The following is an 18,334-nucleotide window of genomic DNA, read 5'->3' as shown; positions in this document are numbered from 1 at the left end:
TCCTCCACTTTCTCTATCCTTCTATAAACTTCTTACTCGCCTTTTCTCTTCCAGCAAGAGGTTTGCCAGCAGTGGTTGTTGCGGATTCAGTCCCCGAATCAAAGAATCATGGAGCTGGAAGGGAGCTTGAGGATAATCTAGTCCACCCCACTGCAATGCATCTGTCTCTTATGGGTCTCGAACCTGAAACCTTGGTGTTATCAGCACCACGCTCTGACCTAGGGTTACCATATGTCTGGGATTTCTGCAGCCTGGAATACCGCAGTCGGCAGCAGTGTCCGGGTGGAAATTGGTAAAAATGTCCAATGTCGGCAGTGCCGTTTTTTGCCGATCTTCCACAAAAATTGCTGGAAAACAGCATTAATTTTTTTGCGATTTTGCCAAGAAAGCTCAACAACGTTGGGCAGAACTAAAAAAGAAAAAAGCTGAACAACTTTTCTGCCTGGGTTGCCATATTTCAAACTTTTCACTGTTTGAAAGACGGCAACCCTACTCTAACCAACTGAGCTAAAGGTAAAGGTAAAGGGACCCCTGACCATTAGGTCCAGTCATGACCGACTCTGGGGTTGCGGCGCTCATCTCGCTTTATTGGCCAAGGGAGCCGGCGTACAGCTTCCGGGTCATGTGGCCAGCATGATTAAGCCGCTTCTGGCGAACCAGAGCAGTGCACGGAATTGCCGTTTACCTTCCCGCCGGAGTGGTACCTATTTATCTACTTGCACTTTGACGTGCTTTCGAACCAACTGATCTATCCAGCTGCAAAAAAACGCTGCCACCTTTCTTCATTGTGGAGCTGTTCTGTCCCCTGGATCACTTGGGTTGCCCTTTTATGCACCTTTCCCAACTCTACAATATCCTTTCGGAGGGTTTAAGAACCTCTGGAGAGCTGTAGTCCACCCACTCTGGCTCCCTCTGCAGTGGCAGATCAGAGCAACAGCGTTGTAAAAGAGGCTTTCTCCCTCCCTTCCTCCCGTGTGTGTTTGTGCGTGTGTGTGTGCACACAGACTCCTGCCCAGAATGTGATGGAATCGTGTTCTGGTGTCCCCTTTGAATGAGATCATTGCGGAGGCACTATTTTTTGCAAGGGAAATATAATGAGGCAATAGCCACAGAGGAATGTGCTGGCTGGCTGCCTGGGCAAATCCGCCTCTTTCCTGAGCCAAGGGTGCCCCCGAGATCGAGTTCTCTGCCTCAAACAGGAACAGAGGCCCATCTGCTGCAGCCTCAGAGCTGGATCTCACCTCCCTTGGCAAAAAGGGACAGGATGCGTGTCTCTCCCTCTCCCCCCAACCAAATCAATCTCTTCTTGTTTCCTCTGGTTTGGATCCTTCGCTCCTCTGCAAACACAAGAGAGCCTCCTTGACGTCAGCGTCTGTCTTTCGACTTGTGCTTGGCTGAACAGGGGGCAAAAATGAATGGTTATTGTTAAAATGGAGGGGTTGCGTCCAATGTTAGCCCTACTTGGAGGGAGACACGCTGAAACGAAGGAACATGACTAACTTGGGTCCATTAACAGCAATAGGTTCGACCTTGAGTGGACCGTAGCTGGACAGTCAGAGACAGTGTGGTGAAGTGGTCAGAGTGTTGGACTAAGATCTGGGAGTCCAGGGTTCAAATTCCCTACTAGACGCATGATTAAGGCTGCCATATGTTTGGGTTTTTCTGGACATTTCCAGGAATTGGGCTCTCAAAACGGCATCCAGGTGGGTTTTCGCTGAATTGGCAAAATGTCTTGGGAAACCCAGACATATGGAAAGTTGGGCTTTTTTTTTAAAAAAAAAAAGCTTTAAAAATAAAAAAGCACCCCAAAACCCTCAACAACTTTGTCCGGATTTTCATTTTGGGGAATATGGCCACCCTACCCATGATGTTCCCTGGGTGATCTTGGAGAAGTCACTTACTCTCAGCCTAGCCTACCTCACAGAGTTGTTGTGAGGATCAAATGGGGAGGAAGAGGAACCATCTGTGCCGCCCTGAGGTCCTTGGAGGAAAGGTGTGCTATAAATGTAATCAATAAATGAATGAAAATAAAGGATAAATGCAACCCAATGTCAGAGAATGCAACCCAATGTCCATAATGTAGAATCATAGAATTGTAGAGTTGGAAGGGACCCTGAGTATCATCTAGTCCAGGAGTCATCAAACTTTTTCAGCAGGGGGCCAGTCCACTGTCCCTCAGACCTTGTGGGGGGCTGGACTATATTTTGAAAAAAACAACAACGAATTCCTATGCCCCACAAATAACCCAGAGATGCATTTTAAATAAAAGCACACATTCTGCTCATGTAAAAACACCAGGCGGGCCCCACAAATAACCCAGAGGTGCATTTTAAATAAAAGGGCGCATTCTACTCACGTAAAAACATGCTGATTCCCGGACCGTCCGTGGGCTGGATTTAGAAGGCTACTGGGCTGAATACGGCCCCCGGGCCTTAGTTTGCTTACCCATGATCTAGTCCAACCCCTGGCAATGCAGAAAAATGTGAATCCCATATGGGGATCAAACCTACAGCCTTGGTATTATCAGCATCACGTTCTAACCAACTGAGCTATCCAATGGCTTCTGCATGTGTGTGTTGTGTTGTGCAAGGGGGGGGGGGAGTTGTACAAAGAGAGATGCTCCCTCTTTTGGTAATACACAAAAAAGCAGGTAGAAGCTAAGAATGTTGACACACCAAGGCCCTCTCTGCTCTGTACACTTAAAGCATCACCATAGCACTTCAAACACTCGTGGCTTCCCCACAAATCCTGGGAACTATAGTTCGTTAAGGGTGCTGAGAGCCGTTAGGAGGCGCCCCGCTCCTCTCCCAGAGCTACACTTCCCAAAATGGTTTAATGACCCATCCCTGTTCCCAGGCGGCTTGTAGCTCTTTGAAAGGATTAGGGGTTGGCCCAGAGGCAAAATGAAAGCAAATTTTAGTCCTCTGCGAAAGAGGACTGGAGGGCTACATTTGCCCCCCCCCCCCCGTGGGCTTTAAGTTCCCCACCCCTGTATTATTGTAAAGGAAATGCATGCTCAGAGAAACTTTTCCTTTAATGGTTACCCAGAGTGAAAATCTTCTCATGCACACAGCAGCACTGGAAGTCTGGTCCCCATTTGTGTGGGGCCTGAGTAGCAGTTACTCAGAAGTAAGGCAAAAGCCTTCTGTGCTTATCTGTCAATGGTTAGGGGTGACACGTCAGAGCCTTCTCTGTGGCTGCTCCCATGTTGTGGAATTCCCTCCCAAGAGAGGCCAGACTGGCTCCCTCCTTGTTATCCCTTCTGTAAAGGTAAAAGGACCCCTGACCATTAGGTCCAGTTGTGACCGACTCTGGGGTTGCGGCACTCATCTCGCTTTACTGGCCGAGGGAGCCTGTGTGCAGCTTCCGGGTCATGTGGCCAGCATGACTAAGCCGCTTCTGGCGAACCAGAGCAGCGCATGGAAACGCCGTTTACCTTCTCGCCAGAGTGGTACCTATTTATCTACTTGCACTTTGACGTGCTTTCAAACTGCTAGGTGGGCAGGAGCAGGGACCGAGCAACGGGAGCTCACCCTGTTGCGGGGATGCGAACCGCCGACCTTCTGATCAGCAAGTCCTAGGCTCTGTGGTTTAACCCACAGCGTAGATAGGATAAAACCTTCCTGTACAGACCAGCCCTTGAAAATTAAGGCCGCTGTCAAGATCACACTGCATTTTAATTGCTGGCTCCAAATGCGTTCTGATGTGTTGTAATTATAGCTTATCTCTATCTATTTTTCAGTTGAATTTGTATACCACCCTACACCCGTAGATCTCAGGGCAGTTCGCAACATAAAATCACAATATAAAAAACACAAGATACGTAATAAAAACAAAAACAGAGACAACCCAATAATCTCTCCTTCTGCGACACATTTTAAAAGGGCATCAGATGACAATCAACTTAGTTTGCTTTTTCTACTTTGTATTTTATAAGGTTGTTTGCAAATGTTGGAAGCCATCTTGAATCCTGGCGATAAAAGGCCAGATCTAAACACTAATAATAGTAAGTGCTTTTTCTGGGGGTACTCAAGGGTACGCAGAACCCATATGTTAAAAGTGTGGCACTTACTGTAACTATTTCACGGTGAGAACTGACACCTTTGGGGGAAGCCATGAGCTTTTAATGATGCGTGTTGCTACAAGCACGCCACTTTGGTGGAAGAAGTCTGCGATCCCAGTTCCCCTTCCCCGAGAAAGCAAGCCTCTCCAAACTCAGTGGGGCTTACACCCGGGTAGACCGTGGCTAGGAAGAGCGCGCTGTTTGAAGCCTTCGTGCGGATACTCCCGAGTCAAACCCGCCCCTAGGGCTCGGGTTCAAGAGAAAACCGAGGGGAAAGCTCCCCCTTGGCCATCGAACGCAGAACCGGGTTGAATTCCCGCGCTGCGATCGGGGCCGTTTTTCCGCTGCGCCCTAAGCGCAGAGCGCACGCTTTTACGCGCGGGGACTGGACGGAATCGGAGTGACTTCTCTTTTCTACCCCCCTCTTTCCCTCGGAGCGTGTTGTTCCGGGTCGGAAGGGCTGCATCATGGCGGCGCCCATGGAGCTGTACTGCTGGGCTGGCGGCTGGGGGTTGCCGTCGGTGGATCCCGACTGCCTGGCCGTTTTGGTGAGCCTTGGAGAGCGAGTGGCGTGGAGCGGGGGACCCCCTCTCCAAACGAGGGCGCCGCTGGCTCTCCCCAAAAGCTTTGCCCTTTGGGACGCAGCCTCTGCCTCTCCCCTGGCACGGTGGGGAGGACTTGGGGAAAGACGAGGGGCCACGTCTTTACCTCCTGGCTGCTCTTCGCCCTTTCCCTGGGCCAACTTCAGTCCCCAGCGCTGCTCCGGTGCTTTTTAGCAGGCAGAAAGTTGGCAGCGTTGGAGCTGTCGAAGCCCTTAAGCAAAGCAGGATATTATAAGAAGCAAAGCGCCCTGGATGGCGGTTTCCCCCTTCCCCGCCTTTTTAAAACTAAGGAGCAGGGCCAGTTTAAGAAAATAGAAAAGGTTGACAAGCAGACCTGCAATTCCCAGGGGGTTGTTAATATTTTAAAGGAATATGTAACCCTTAAACTTTCTCCCTTTCCTCCATGACCTTCTACCATATGGCAAAAGGTCTTTTAGCTAATTATGGGCCAGTGCTGTGTTTATAGCTGTGATTTAGTCACTGACTTTGGGTTTATTTTTCCCCCCTGGGGTGGCTCTTAGGCTTGTTTGCAGCCTCCCCCTTGCAATCATATTTTTAAAAGTTTATTTTTAATCTGCTGATTTGACAGATTGACGGAGGCTAAGACTTATCAGGGGCTACTGCCAAACCAGTTGGGCCTACCACATTAGACAGAACAGTTATTGGAAATCACAAGTGGAGAGACAGCTGCTGTTGCGCCCGGGGCCAGCTTACGGGCTTCCCATTGGGGCAACCGGTTGCCCTTAGTGAGAGCTAGATGGGCCACTGGGCTGATTGGTCACGGGTTCCCCCAAAGAATTCTGGGAGCTGTAGTTTGTTAAGGGTCTCAGAGCGGTTAGGAGACCCCTCACGGAGCTATAATTCCCAGAGTTCCCCAGAGAGAGGGCTTGATGGTTAAACCACTCTGGGAATTGTAGTTCCAGAATAGGTGTCTCCTCCAAACAATTCTCTTCATCCCTTCACAATCCCTTAACAAACTACAGCTCCCAGAGTTCTTTGGTGCAGGGGGAAGCCATGACTGTGTAAAGGGGTATCATAGCACTTTAAATGTGTTGTGTGAATTAGGGTTGGGAAGACTGGCGTTCAGCCATGGAGCTCAAGCGTGCTTGATCACTTATTGCTTCATAGCCTTGCCTACCTCACAAGATTGTTGTAAGGGGGAGAGGGGATTTTATAAGCCACTCTGATCTCCTTGAGGGAATGTAAAAAATAAATACACTACACAAAACTCAGTTTGTTTCCCCCCCCTCCTTTCCAGACTTACGCCCGTTTCACAGGTGCACCCCTAAAGGTTCACAAAATCACAAATCCTTGGCGAAGCCCCTCAGGTAAGATTTTCGTGGGAAGCAGGGAAATTGAGGGACGTCTGCCTCCTTTCTGCACAAGTGGTTGGTAGTAATGTTTGTTTCTTTTTTAATAATTTTTAAATTCATTTTCCAACATATCATTTTCAACATTTTCACCATTTTTTTGACTTCCATCAATCACATCTGAAAATTTCCCAGCCTATTCACTTAATATACATTTCTTACTTCACTATTACATTTATCTCATAACTAGTATCTCTGTTCTTTCTCTACTTTGCAGTGTTTCATACATTTCTCCTTACAAAACTTCTTGTAGTCCTACTAGCGTAATTTGTTGATTACAGTTCCACTTCAAACAGTTCGTATATTTCTTCCAGTCTTCTGTGAATCTCTGATCCCTCAAGTTTCAAATCCTTCCTGTCATTTTATCTAATTCTGTGTAGTCCATTAATTTTGTCTGCCATTCTTCTGTCAGAATTTCTTCTTGCTTCCATTTCTGGGCTAACAATACTCTGGTAGCAGCGTTTCAGAACACCAGTATTTGGAAATCACAGGAGAATCATAGAATCATAGAGTTGGAAGAGACCACAAGGGCCATCGAGTCCAACCCCCTGCCAAGCAGGAAACACCATCAGAGCACTCCTGACATATGGTTGTCAAGCCTCTGCTTAAAGACCTCCAAAGTAGGAGACTCCACCACACTCCTTGGCAGCAAATTCCACTGTCAAACAGCTCTTACTGTCAGGAGGGGAGAGGGCTCTTGAGTTTGGGTTCGGCTTGTGGGTTTTCCGAGAGGCACCTGGTCGGCCGCTGTGAGAACAGGACACTGGACTAGATGGGTCATTGGCCAAACCTTATTCTTCGTTTTATTTTTTATTAGAGCATACAACACGCAGCGGTTACACAGAATGAAAATCAAAAATAAAGCAATTGCAAACACTCAGAGAAACGTCTTCAAATGCACTAACAAAGTTATGTCAGAGTGTGTATACCAAAACCATCACAGTTTTAACAGACACAAAACGATGCATCACACCATATATTGGCTTGGATTGTTGACTACAAAGAGAGAGATTTTGTTTCAACAGCAATTATGATCTACAGGAGTTTATATGAAGGCAGGAGGAAGGACCAGAAAATAATAATTAAAATATGTGCTTTTTGCACACCAAACTGTGCGGTAGACGATGCGTACTGCTCTCCCACATGCCTGACTATTTGTGCAATTGAAGTCACCCCAGACTGCATAAAAATTGTTGTGTTTCTTTTAGCCTCTTGCTCCTTTTAATTTCTCTGTTGGTTTTTCCAATAATGCTGTTTGCCCATTTGCATTATGACATTGGTCCATATTGAATAATTGCAATGATTTCCATGTCCTGGCAATGGTTGTTCTTGCAGCGGTTAACAGATGTGTTATGAGTTCTTTTATTTCTGATTTGCAACATATACATATTAAAAAGAACCAGCCATGGGAACTTTGTGTGCCTTGTGATCAAAGGTATCATTTCCCCATAACTTTTCCTTTTTTGGGACACTCCCTGATTCAGTGGGTCACTTGTGAAGGGCTTCAGGGCTGAAACCCAGCTCTCCTAACTGTGCCTGGGAAACAACCCAGTCACCTGCCTCTGACTTCGTCTGTTTGCAGGAACCCTCCCGGCACTGAAGACAAAAGATGAAGGCATCATCTCAGACACTCAGCAGATCATCACCCACCTCAGGAAACAGGTACCTCCCTTACAGTCTCCTTGGGATCGCCCCTGGGGCAATCTTGGTCGGGTGGGGGCAAAGGTACGGAGTTCCCCCTGATTATGAAATCACAGTTGCCCAACCTCTCTAGCACTGATGGACACCCAAGGCCCTTTTAAAATGCGTTGGGGGGTGGTTATTGGGTTGTTTTCGTTTTTATTTATTGTGTGTTTTCATTTTGTGAAATTTTGTTGTAACTGCACTGAGACCTGCGGATATGTATGGATTTAAGGTGCTTGTTTTGACCTTTAAAGCCCTTCACGGCCTAAGACCCTCGTACCTACGGGACCGCCTCTCCCGGTATGCCCCACGGAGGACCTTAAGGTCCATAAATAGCAACACCCTAGCGGTCCCGGGCCCTAAGGAAGTCAGATTAGCCTCAGCCAGAGCCAGGGCCTTTTCAACACTGGCTCCGGCCTGGTGGAACGCTCTGTCTCATGAGACCAGGGCCCTGCGGGATCTGATTTCTTTCTGCAGGGCCTGTAAGACAGAGTTGTTCCGCCTGGCCTTTGGCTTGGAATCAATTTGATTCCCTCCCCCTCTTTTTTTCTGCTGTGATGGAACTCCTATTTGGGGACTTCCCTGGCTGCATTTTAATTTTAATGTTTGAATGTTGTGTTTTAATCTTGTTTTTAAGTTGTATTTCAATCAATTTGTTTTTATATCGGTTGTGAGCTGCCCTGAGCCCGGTCTTGGCTGGGGAGGGCGGGGTATAAATAAAATTTATTGTTATTATATATAGGGTTGTATACAAATTTAATTAAACAAACACTGCCCTGTGATCTTTTGATAAAGGGTGCTATAACAACGACAACAACAATCTGATAACAATTTGATGGTAATTAAAAATAAATAATAATATAAACCCATCACATGGGCCCAAATGTGCCAACAGCACCCTCTCCCCATGCCAGATCCAGAGGGAGCTGTGGGGGACCGCCGCCCTTGCCCTGATCCTCTCTTTCCCGCCCCCCTGCAGAAATTCAACGCAGACTACGACCTTTCGGCTAGGCAAGGGGCCGACACGCTTGCCTTCGTGTCCCTGTTGCAGGAGAAGCTCCTTCCTGTGCTGGTGAGTTGGGGCAGGTGGGAGAAGTTGCTGCGTCGATCAGGGGGCCCCAGCCACCCTACACTCCAGACTTGTAGGGTCGGGGCCCAAACAGGCTGCCCCGCTGTGTTTGTGACTGATGAATAAAATGAATAAAAACAATAGATTATGCAGCCACACACACACAAGAAAAACCTGCTTCTTCTCCTTGCAGCAGCACATAGTTAACCTATGGAACTCACTGCCACAGGAAGCAGTGATGGCCAAAAAGAGGATTGCAGAGATTCACAGAGGACAAGACTGTCAGTGGCTGCTAGCCATAATGCTAGCTATAGTTCTGAATACACAAGCTGGGAGAGTGAATTTTGACTTCCTTCCCCCTCTTTCTGCAGTTCCTTAAATTTATTTTTTAATATCTTCTGCATATCCAAATTCATTTAAATGGCTCATTTAATTATCCGCTTTAAATATATACGCTTATGAAGCTGCAGGTTATTACAATATGTTTTTATCTGTTTGCAATTTATCTGTAAATATTCAATAAACCATTTCCATTCTTTTATATGAAAAAAGTTTGTTATCTTGATTTCTTATTCTTCCGGTAAGTTTCGCCATTTCTGCATATTCCATAAGTTTTTGTATCCGTTCTTCCTCTGCTGGGACTTCTGCTTTTTTCCACTTTGGGGCAAGTAGCATTCTTGCTGCTGTAGCAGCATACATAAATAAATTTCTATACAATTTAGGTGGTTCTGTCCCTTTAATTCCCAAAAGAAAAGTTTCTTTTGTTCTTAACCGTGAGGACCAGAACTTAAAAGAGTAGCAAAGCTGCTGTTGCACCCAAACTTGGCATCGGGCACATGGTTAGATGTTGCGTTCAGCCCCTGGGTCAAGGTAGCAAGGTTAGATACAGCAGTGTTGTATAGTGGTTAGAGGCAGTGTGGTATAGTGGTTAGAGGCAGGGTTTAGCACAGGGGTCAGCAACCTTTTTCAGCCGTGGGCCGGTCCACCATCCCTCAGACCATGTGGGGGGCCAGACTATATTTGGGGGGGGGGGAATGAACAAATTCCTATGCCCCACAAATAACCCAGAGATGCATTTTCAATAAAAGGACACATTCTACTCATGTAAAAACATGCTGATTCCCAGACTGTCCGCTGGCCGGATCTAGAAGGCGATTGGGCCGGATCCGGCCCCCGGGCCTTGGTTTGCCTACCCCTGCTTTAGCATATGCGCCGCCGGAGTACAAAGATCCGTCCAGTGCCCCCAAATTTAGTTTAGCCCCCAAATTAACTATTATTATGCTTATGTCACTATTATCATTTGATAAACAGCGCTCACGCCTGCGCGGCTCCAAAAAGAGGTTTTTTTGTGTGTTTTTTTTGTTTAAAGCCAGCTTTTCTAAAGAAGACAAAGAACACATTGGGAGTCGGTGTAAAGACTCCACAAATGCGCTTACAGTCGTAGGGAGGTGTCTGAAAAATGAGACAGGAGAGCATTGTGCGCATGCGTGGGAGAGCCATCTTGGGCAGCCTTTCATTGTGGGAGCATTGTGGCTAGCAATTTCTAGAGGATCTGGAAGGGCCCTTGTGAGCGCACATATACAACTTCTTGAGAAGGTTCCGGAGCCTGTGCGCGCTCCGTCACTAGATAAGCGTGTTCTCCTTCTGCCTGTCTCTCCCTCTTTCTTTCTTTCTTTCTTTCTTTCTTTCTTTCTTTTTTTGAATTTGCATTTCATTTATTTGTTAACATTCTTACATTACATCGGTAAACGTTGCCATATTACATTACAGGACTTACTGTAACAATAATTTACAACATGTATACAAAAATTATATACGAATTTTATATACCTAGAAAGAAAATGAAACCAAAAAAAAGAAAGAACAAGGAGAAAAAACAAAAAGAATTTCCCCCCTAAAATCATATACATACCAACACACTAGACTTCCTGTCTTTCCCGTTGTATATTCCTTTTTTACATATGAAAGTACTCTTATTATTGTATATTTCTTTACATATTATCTAATACATTCCTATATCAGTATAATATAATTATAATAATAATAATTTATTTATACCCCGCCCAGCGTTAAATATTAAAAACTTCCCAGAACAGGGCTGCCTTCAGATGTCTCTTAAAGATAATATAGCTGCTTATTTCCTTCACATCTGATGGGAGGGGGTTCCACAGGGTGGGTGCCACTACCGAGAAGGCCCTCTGTCTGGTTCCCTGTAACCTCACTTCTCACAATGAGGGAACTGCCAGAAGGCCCTCGGCGCTGGATCTCAGTATCCAGGCTGAACGATGGGGGTGGAGACGCTCCTTCAGTATGTGCTCTTAGTCTTATTTCTCAACTCAGTCTCACTCCAACGTCAATCAAATGCTTTCTTGTCACTCCCCTTCTGCCCGGCTTTGGTGAGCGAGACTTTCCAGAGAGCTCTCCCTGAGCCTGGGGCCCCCCAGAATTCGGCGCCCGGGTGCCTGGCACCCCTTGCACTCCCGGGTAAAGATGGCCCTGGTTAGAGGGCTAGACTAGGACCTGGGAGAGACCAGGGTTCAAATCCAGACATGAAACTCACTGGGTGACCCTGGGCCAGCCTCTGCCCCTCACAGGGTTGTTGTGGGGAGAGAACTGAGGAGTGGGGAGAGAAAGGAAGGATATACCGTATTTTTCGCTCTATAAGACGCACATTTCCCCCTTCAAAAATTAAGGGGAAATGTGTGTGCGTCTTATGGAGCGAATGCAGGCTCCTTGGCTTCAGCGATAGCAGCGTGAAGCCTCCGAAGCACAGAGGGAGAGCTCCCCCCACGCTCCGGAGGCTTTGCGTTGCTTTTGCTGAAGCCGCCTGAAGCGAACTCCCGCTGCGCTCCGGGGGCTTCAGGCAGCTATCTGCAAGCCTTCGGAGCGCAGCAGGAGTTCCCGCTGCACTCTGAAGGCTTGCGGATAGCCGCCTGAAGCCTGGAGAGCGAGAGGGGTCAGTGCACACCGATCCCTCTTGCTCTCCAGGCTTCGCTTCGCTGGAGAGGTGCTGCACAGGGAGAGCTGCGCAGCGCCCCTTCAGTGAAGCGGGAGGAGAAATGGAAGGGGCTCCGTTTCTCCTGCCGCTTCGCTGAGAGGGGGAGAATTTTTTCCCCCCTGTTCTCCCCCTCCTATGGTCCGGTGTGTCCTATAGAGCAAAAAATACGGTAAATGCAGAAAACAATAAAAATAGGGAGCTGTTGTCCCACCAGGCTTCTTTTTCTCTGACAGATCCACACGTTCTGGGTGGACGCAAAAAACTACGTGGAGCACACCCGGAAGTGGTACGGGGAGGCCATCCCTTTCCCCCTGAACTTCTTCCTCCCGGGCCGCATGCAGAAGCGGCAGCTGGAGCGGCTGCAGATGGTCTGCGGGGAAAACTGCCTGGACAACGAAGAGGAGCTGGAGAAGGAGGTCAGTGGGAGCAGGATGAGGCCGCAACAAGCAGGGGCAGCGACGGCAGGGTGGTGGAGAACTTCAGAGGCGGCCCTCCTGCCCTCTCCCCCTGGCCTTTGGAACTCTTCCGAGGCCCCGCCTCCTTTCCTCAGGGCCACACCCTCTGCTGGCCCCGATTCGCCCTCCCTTGAACTCTGATCTTTGCCTCTTGCTTGCCTGGACAGAGGGTCTTTTCGGCAGCCCGAAGAAGCAGGCCCTGGTTCTTAGGGGGATGAGGTGTTTGGGAGGTTTATGTCAAGGGACAGGGCTTGAGAATGGCAAGGGTCACAACCTGACAGCGTTTTTCTCTCCCTGTGCCCCACAGCTTTACCGGGAAGCCCGTGAGTGCCTGACGCTGCTGTCCCAACGCCTTGGCAGGCAGAAGTTCTTCTTTGGAGATTCGTAAGTTCGCCGTTTGTGAGCGGAAGTATAGGCTCCCATGAGGGCGTGCAAAGTCCCTTAGGAACTGGAATCCCTGCAGTTCTTTAATGTCTCCTTACTCTGCCGTGAGTGGGAGCACACTCTGCCCATGCTCAGAGGCACTGTCTTCTTTCACTGGCGACGCTGGCGACGCTTGCCATTTATTTACTGTGTTTATAGACAACCTTTTCTTCCAAGGAGCTCAAGGTGGCACATGTGGTAATAATAATAATAATAATACGTTCGTACCTTGTAAGTCGAACGGAAGTTCCTGCAGCCAATCGGAAACCAGGGAAGCCCCGCCGGACATTCAGGTTCCAAAGAACGTTCGCAAACTGGAACACTCGCTTCTGGGTTTGCGGCGTTCGGGAGCCAAAACGTTCGACTTACAAGGTGCTTGGGATCCAAGGTACGACTGATAATAATAATAATTTATTACTTACCATATTTTTCGCTCTATAAGACACATTTTTTTCCTCCTAAAAAGTAAGGGGAAATGTCTGTGTGCCTTATGAAGCGAATGCATGGTTCCTGGAGCCGAATTGCCCAGGGGCATAAAGCAGATCATGCTTGTTTGTTTTTTTAAAAAAAGAGGGAAGTGAGTGTTGAAACAAAGCCGCTGATCGCAAGCGAGATAAGGGACACTAGCAATAAAGGAGGCTGCCTGGGAGGAGGGAGGTAAAGACAGAGAGGAGACAGGAAGATTAAAGCATGAGGAGAGAAATTAGAAGAAGAGGAGGAGCAAAAAACTGCTCCAGCTAAGGAAAAGACACTAAGGCAAATAAGAGGGAAGGGGGTGTTGAAACAAAGCCGCTGATCAGCAAGGGATCGGGAGAGAGATAAGGGAGGCTAGCGATAAAGGAGGCTGCCTGAGAGTGGGGAGGTAAAAGCCCATGGATCCTCAGGATTGTTGCATTGGGTCACCCCAAATTCACCATCAGATCACATAGCATGTCCATGGCTACAGCCTGCACCAAAAAAACCACGCATCCACTGTTTCGTGGGGCCGCAATGGCTCAGAAACGTTGTTACAAAGCATGGATCCACATGGATTCTCAGGATTTTTGCATTAGGCTACCCCAAACTCACCGTCAAATCACATATCATGTCTGTGGCCACAGCATGAACCACAAAAATCATACATCCACTGTTACGTTCAGAATTTTTTTTTTTTCTTGTTTCCTCCTCTAAAAACTAGGTGCGTCTTATGGTCAGGTGCATCTTGTGGAGCGAAAAATACGGTATATGGTTCTCTTTCCCTCCTCATTTAATCTCCATTTAATCTTTTCATTGTGTAGCATTTTGGTAAGTTTGGGTTGTGAAATGGTTTGTAAACCTGCAGACATACCAGTGTGTCGGCCACAGGATTTGAACCCTGGACTCCCAAGTCCACCACACTGCTGACAGGAGAGGGTTAGCCTTTGCCTCTTGCCCTCCTGGAGATTCCCTCACCTCTTCTGTTCTTTCTTTCTTTCTTTCTTTCTTTCTTTCTTTCCTTCTTTCCTTCTTTCCTTCTTTCCTCCCTCCCTCCCTCCCTCCCTCTCTTTTCAGGCCTGCCTCCCTGGACGCCATTGTCTTCAGCCACTTGGCCCCACTCCTGAAAGCCAAACTGCCCAACGGGAAATTCCAGCAGCACCTCAAGTCCCTCCCGAACCTCTGCAATTATTGCACGTCCATCTTAAGTCTCTACTTCCCCTGGGATGAAGGTGGGTGCTTGGTTCTGTCGCCTGGGGGGGGGGGAGCGAGAAAGGGACCCAGGGTAGGAGAGGAGGAAGGAACCACAGCAAACCCCAAGCGGCCGGAAAAAAAATTGGCACAAGATCAAGATGGCACTGGAAAATTCATTATTTATAATAACCAATAATACGATAATTTTAAGAATTTTATTATTTGTACCCAGCCCATCTGGCTAGGTTGCCCCAGCCACTCTGGGCAGCTTCCAACAAATATAAAAGCATAATAACATATCAAACGTTAAAAACTTCCCTATACAGGGCTGCCTTCAAGTGTCTTCTAAAAGTCAAATAGTTGTTTATTTCCTTGACATCTGAAGGGAGGGCGTTCCACAGGGCGGGTGCCACTACTGAGAAGGCCCTCTGCCTGGTTCCCTTTTCAACTTCATTTCTTGCAGTGAGGGATATATATTGCATTTATATCTTACCTTCTCCAGTGAGCTCAAGGTGGCGTACATGGTTCTCTGCCCCATTTCTTATTTAATCCCCACAACAACCCGGTGAGGTAGGTTAGGCTGGGAGGCACCCAGTGACTTTTCACGGACGGGGTGGGGATTTGAATCCTGATCTCTCCCTAATCCTAGTCTGACACTCTAACCATCATGCTGACAAATCAGGCATTTCAAATCCAACTAATCCAGAACACGGCAGCTAGACTGGTGACTGGGAGCAGCCGCAGAGACCACATAACACCGGTTTTGAAAGACCTACATTGGCTCCCAGTACGTTTCCGAGCACAATTCAGAGTGTTGGTGCTGACCTTTAAAGCCCTAAACGGCCTCGGCCCAGTATACATGAAGGAGCGTCTCCACCCCCATCGTTCTACCTGGACACTGAGGTCCAGCTCTGGGGGCCTTCTGGCGGTTCCCTCACTGCAAGAAGCAAAGTTACAGGGAACCAGGCAGAGGGCCTTCTCAGTAGTGGCACCTGCCCTGTGGAACACCCTCCCACCAGATGTCAAAGAGAAAAATAACTACCAGGCTTTTAGAAGACATCTGAAGGCAGCCCTGTTTCGGGAAGCTTTTAATGTTTGATGTATTATAGTATTTTAATATTCTTTTGGAAGCCACCCAGAGTGGCTGGGGAAGCCCAGCCAGATGGGCGGGGTATAAATAATAAATTATTATTATTATTATTATTATTATTATTATTATTATTATTATTATTATTATTCAAATCCATTGACTGATTTCTTATGTAATGTATTATTTTAGCAATTTAGGCATGTTTCTTAGTTTCCACTCAGAAGAAGACCCATTGAAATGAATAGCCCTTAAATTAGTCATGCGCATTACTTCAGCAGGTCTGATCTTGAGGGCGGCCAACAGGGGGGCTTATTTTTATTTAACAACATTTATATACCAATATTTCTTTTTTTGAAAAGCAACAACAACAACCCCCCTCTAAGTGGTTTGCAGCACCCCAATCAGATGGGTGTCACAATAATAATAATAATAATAATAATAATAATAATAATAATAATAATAATAATAAATTAAATTATTATCAAGAAAAGACAAGCTAAAAGTACGTATTGAAAATATTCCAAACGGTGATTTTAAAACCAACGGTAGCTTAAAAAGAAATAAAATGATTTCTGCATGTCTGGATAACTTGCCTAAGCAAAAATGTTTTAATCGGGCACCGAAACCAGTATGGCATGTTGGTAACTTGCTGGGAATGGAGGCCCATGGGAAATGGGATTTCACCCCCTTCTTCCCATAGCTAGGGAGAACCTCCAGTCGCTTTTGGACTCCAACTCCCATCATCCCTGGCCAGCGATGATGGCGGTTGTAGTACCAGAATGTTCTCTGCCTCCCAGCCGCCAGGAATGATGGGAGCTGGAGTCTAGCCGCGTCTGGGCAGCGCCAGCTTCCCCAGCCCTGCTCTGACCGATGAGTCGCCTCAGCCGCCACCCCTCCGCCATCTTGCCTACCTCACGTTGCGATTCTTCCCCCTGACGGCCGCGCCGGTTCTCTCCCTCAGGCGACCCGCCGCCCAGTGTCCCCAAGGCAGCCGCCGGGGACGGGAGCGACGCTGAGGAGGAGCCGTACAAGCGCCGCAACCAGGTCCTGTCGGTGCTGGTGGGCCTGGTGGCAATGGTCGGCTACGCTCTCCTCACCGGTATCGTCTCGGTCCAGAAGCAGCAGCCCCGGCCCGGCGGCTCTCGCGCCATCGCCCTCGAGGAGGAAGAAGAGGAGGAAGAGGAGTGAGCTCTGGGGACCTGCTCTGTGTTCTGCAAACGGACCGTTGTTTTTGTACCTCGCTGGACCCAGACCGTCCCTGTCGCCCCCTCAGACTCTACCCTCTTGTTCATTCCAGAATCATGGGGTTGGGCGCCAAGCTGGGCGCAATAAACCTCTGTGAACCAACCTCTGCCAGACAACTTGCTTTCGCTCTGCATCGCCAACCTCTAAACTGGATCGAAACCTGTTTGGGGTGGAGACAGCTGTCGAAAGGGTCCAGACCGGCCTTCCCTCCCCAAGAAATTTGAGATCCAGGAAGTTCTGTGGTCCATCGACCCTCAGCAGCCTTTAAAGCTTTGCTGAGGTAGTCCGTGGCATTAAATATCCTTATTGAGGGTTTTTTTAAAACAATAAAAATAAGAATTGTTGCTTCTTTTCTTTCTTAGATTGCATTTTTGTATTGCATTGCAGTTTGAATTCCGTGGAATGTGAATGGTAATGCAATAGAATATCAGTGTAAGAAATAGAAAAGCAATAAAATACAATTTTAAAATGCAACGTTTAGCACATCGAAAGGTAAAGGGACCCCTGACCATTTGGTCCAGTCGTGGCCGACTCTGGGGTTGCGGCGCTCATCTCGCTTTATTGGCCGAGGGAGCCAGTGTACACCTTCCAGGTCATGTGGCCAACATGACTAAACCACTTCTGGCAAACCAGAGCAGTGCACGGAAACGCCGTTTACCTTCCCGCCGGAGCGGTACCTATTTATTTACGGTACTTGCACTTTGACGTGCTTTCGAACTGCTAGGTTGGCAGGAGCAGGGACCGAGCAATGAGAGCTCACCCCGTCGCGGGGATTCGAACCGCCGACCTTCTGATTGGCAAGTCCTAGGCTCTGTGGTTTAACCCACAGCGCCACCCGCGTCCCTTTTAGCACATCTACAGGAGGCGAAAGAGAAGCCCAACTGCTGAGACCACCTGTGATTCTTAAGCGAGGGGAGGAGAAATTTGGGGACCACTGCTCTAGATGTTGCGGCTGACATTATCCCTAGCTGTTGGCCACGTTCAATGGGACGTTCAGAATGGGATTCTGCATCCGTAGTGCAGGACAATAACTTTCTTAGGTTGGCCTTGAATCAGGGGGCACCATCGATTTTCACTGGGTGATTCCACCAGCATAAAAACATAAGAGTTCTGCTGGATCAGGCCAAAGGCCCACCAAGTCGGTAAAGCATAAAGTCACAGACTTGGAAGGGACCCCATGTTTCAACCCCCTGCAACGCAGGAATCTCAAATAAGCATCCATGACAGATGGCCATCCAACTTCTGCTTTAAAACCACCAGGGAAAGAGGGAGACTGTTCCACTGCTCTTACTGTTCGGAAGTTTTTTCTGATGCTTGGTCCAAATCTCCTTTGCTATAACTTGAAGCTGGAGAAAACAAGCTTGCTTGTATTAAAGTTTTCCAAATATTACAAAAAGGAAAACAAACAAACAAAGTAGAGTCAGAAGGGAATACAAAGAATAAAAATAGTTAACAGAGTAAAAAGAAGAAGGAAAAAAGCAAACCCCTTCCCACCATGTAAAAAAGAAAAAAAAAGAAGGGGAAAAAAATTCAAAATAAGAAAACAAAAAAGTGACAAAAATACAAAAAACCCTAACCTTTAAAAACATTTAAAAACAAATTCATTGTTTTCAGACCCTTAACTATCATAGCCTTCTTTCTTAGACTTCTTTCTTAGACTTCCTCCTCCTCCCTTCCTTTGTATCCTAG

At 47.5% G+C, this 18,334-nt stretch overlaps 2 protein-coding genes across 2 annotated transcripts in view; one reads left to right on the top strand and one right to left on the bottom strand.

Annotated features, from left to right (window-relative positions):
- THBS3 (thrombospondin 3) overlaps positions 1-4,211 on the bottom strand; it is a 49,988-nt gene extending 45,777 nt beyond the window's left edge. The window contains exon 1 of the mRNA XM_081173514.1: positions 4,073-4,211. The gene's annotated coding sequence lies outside the window, so the exon portion shown is untranslated. The remainder of the gene's footprint in view (positions 1-4,072) is intronic.
- Positions 4,212-4,394: 183 nt separating this feature from the next.
- Positions 4,395-16,994, top strand: MTX1 (metaxin 1). Its single transcript, XM_081173789.1, has 8 exons — positions 4,395-4,611; positions 5,924-5,993; positions 7,618-7,697; positions 8,698-8,790; positions 12,019-12,201; positions 12,548-12,624; positions 14,194-14,348; positions 16,362-16,994. Exons 1-8 carry the CDS (start codon positions 4,531-4,533, stop codon positions 16,586-16,588), a joined length of 966 nt encoding a protein of 321 aa, XP_081029915.1. The 5' UTR covers positions 4,395-4,530; the 3' UTR covers positions 16,589-16,994.
- The last annotated feature ends 1,340 nt before the right edge of the window (positions 16,995-18,334 follow it).

Source organism: Podarcis bocagei (assembly GCF_964188305.1).
Source record: "Podarcis bocagei genome assembly, chromosome: 16".
Lineage (NCBI taxonomy): Eukaryota > Metazoa > Chordata > Lepidosauria > Squamata > Lacertidae > Podarcis > Podarcis bocagei.
This window is presented reverse-complemented; position numbering and strand designations above follow the sequence as displayed.

Excerpts from the sequence above, each read along its gene's own strand:
- MTX1 (XM_081173789.1), top strand. The coding sequence starts at position 4,531 with ATGGCGGCGCCCATGGAGCTGTACTGCTGGGCTGGCGGCTGGGGGTTG. Across the intron at positions 5,994-7,617 it reads TCCTTGGCGAAGCCCCTCAG|GAACCCTCCCGGCACTGAAG; the intron begins GTAAGATTTTCG and ends GTCTGTTTGCAG. Across the intron at positions 12,202-12,547 it reads AAGAGGAGCTGGAGAAGGAG|CTTTACCGGGAAGCCCGTGA; the intron begins GTCAGTGGGAGC and ends TGTGCCCCACAG.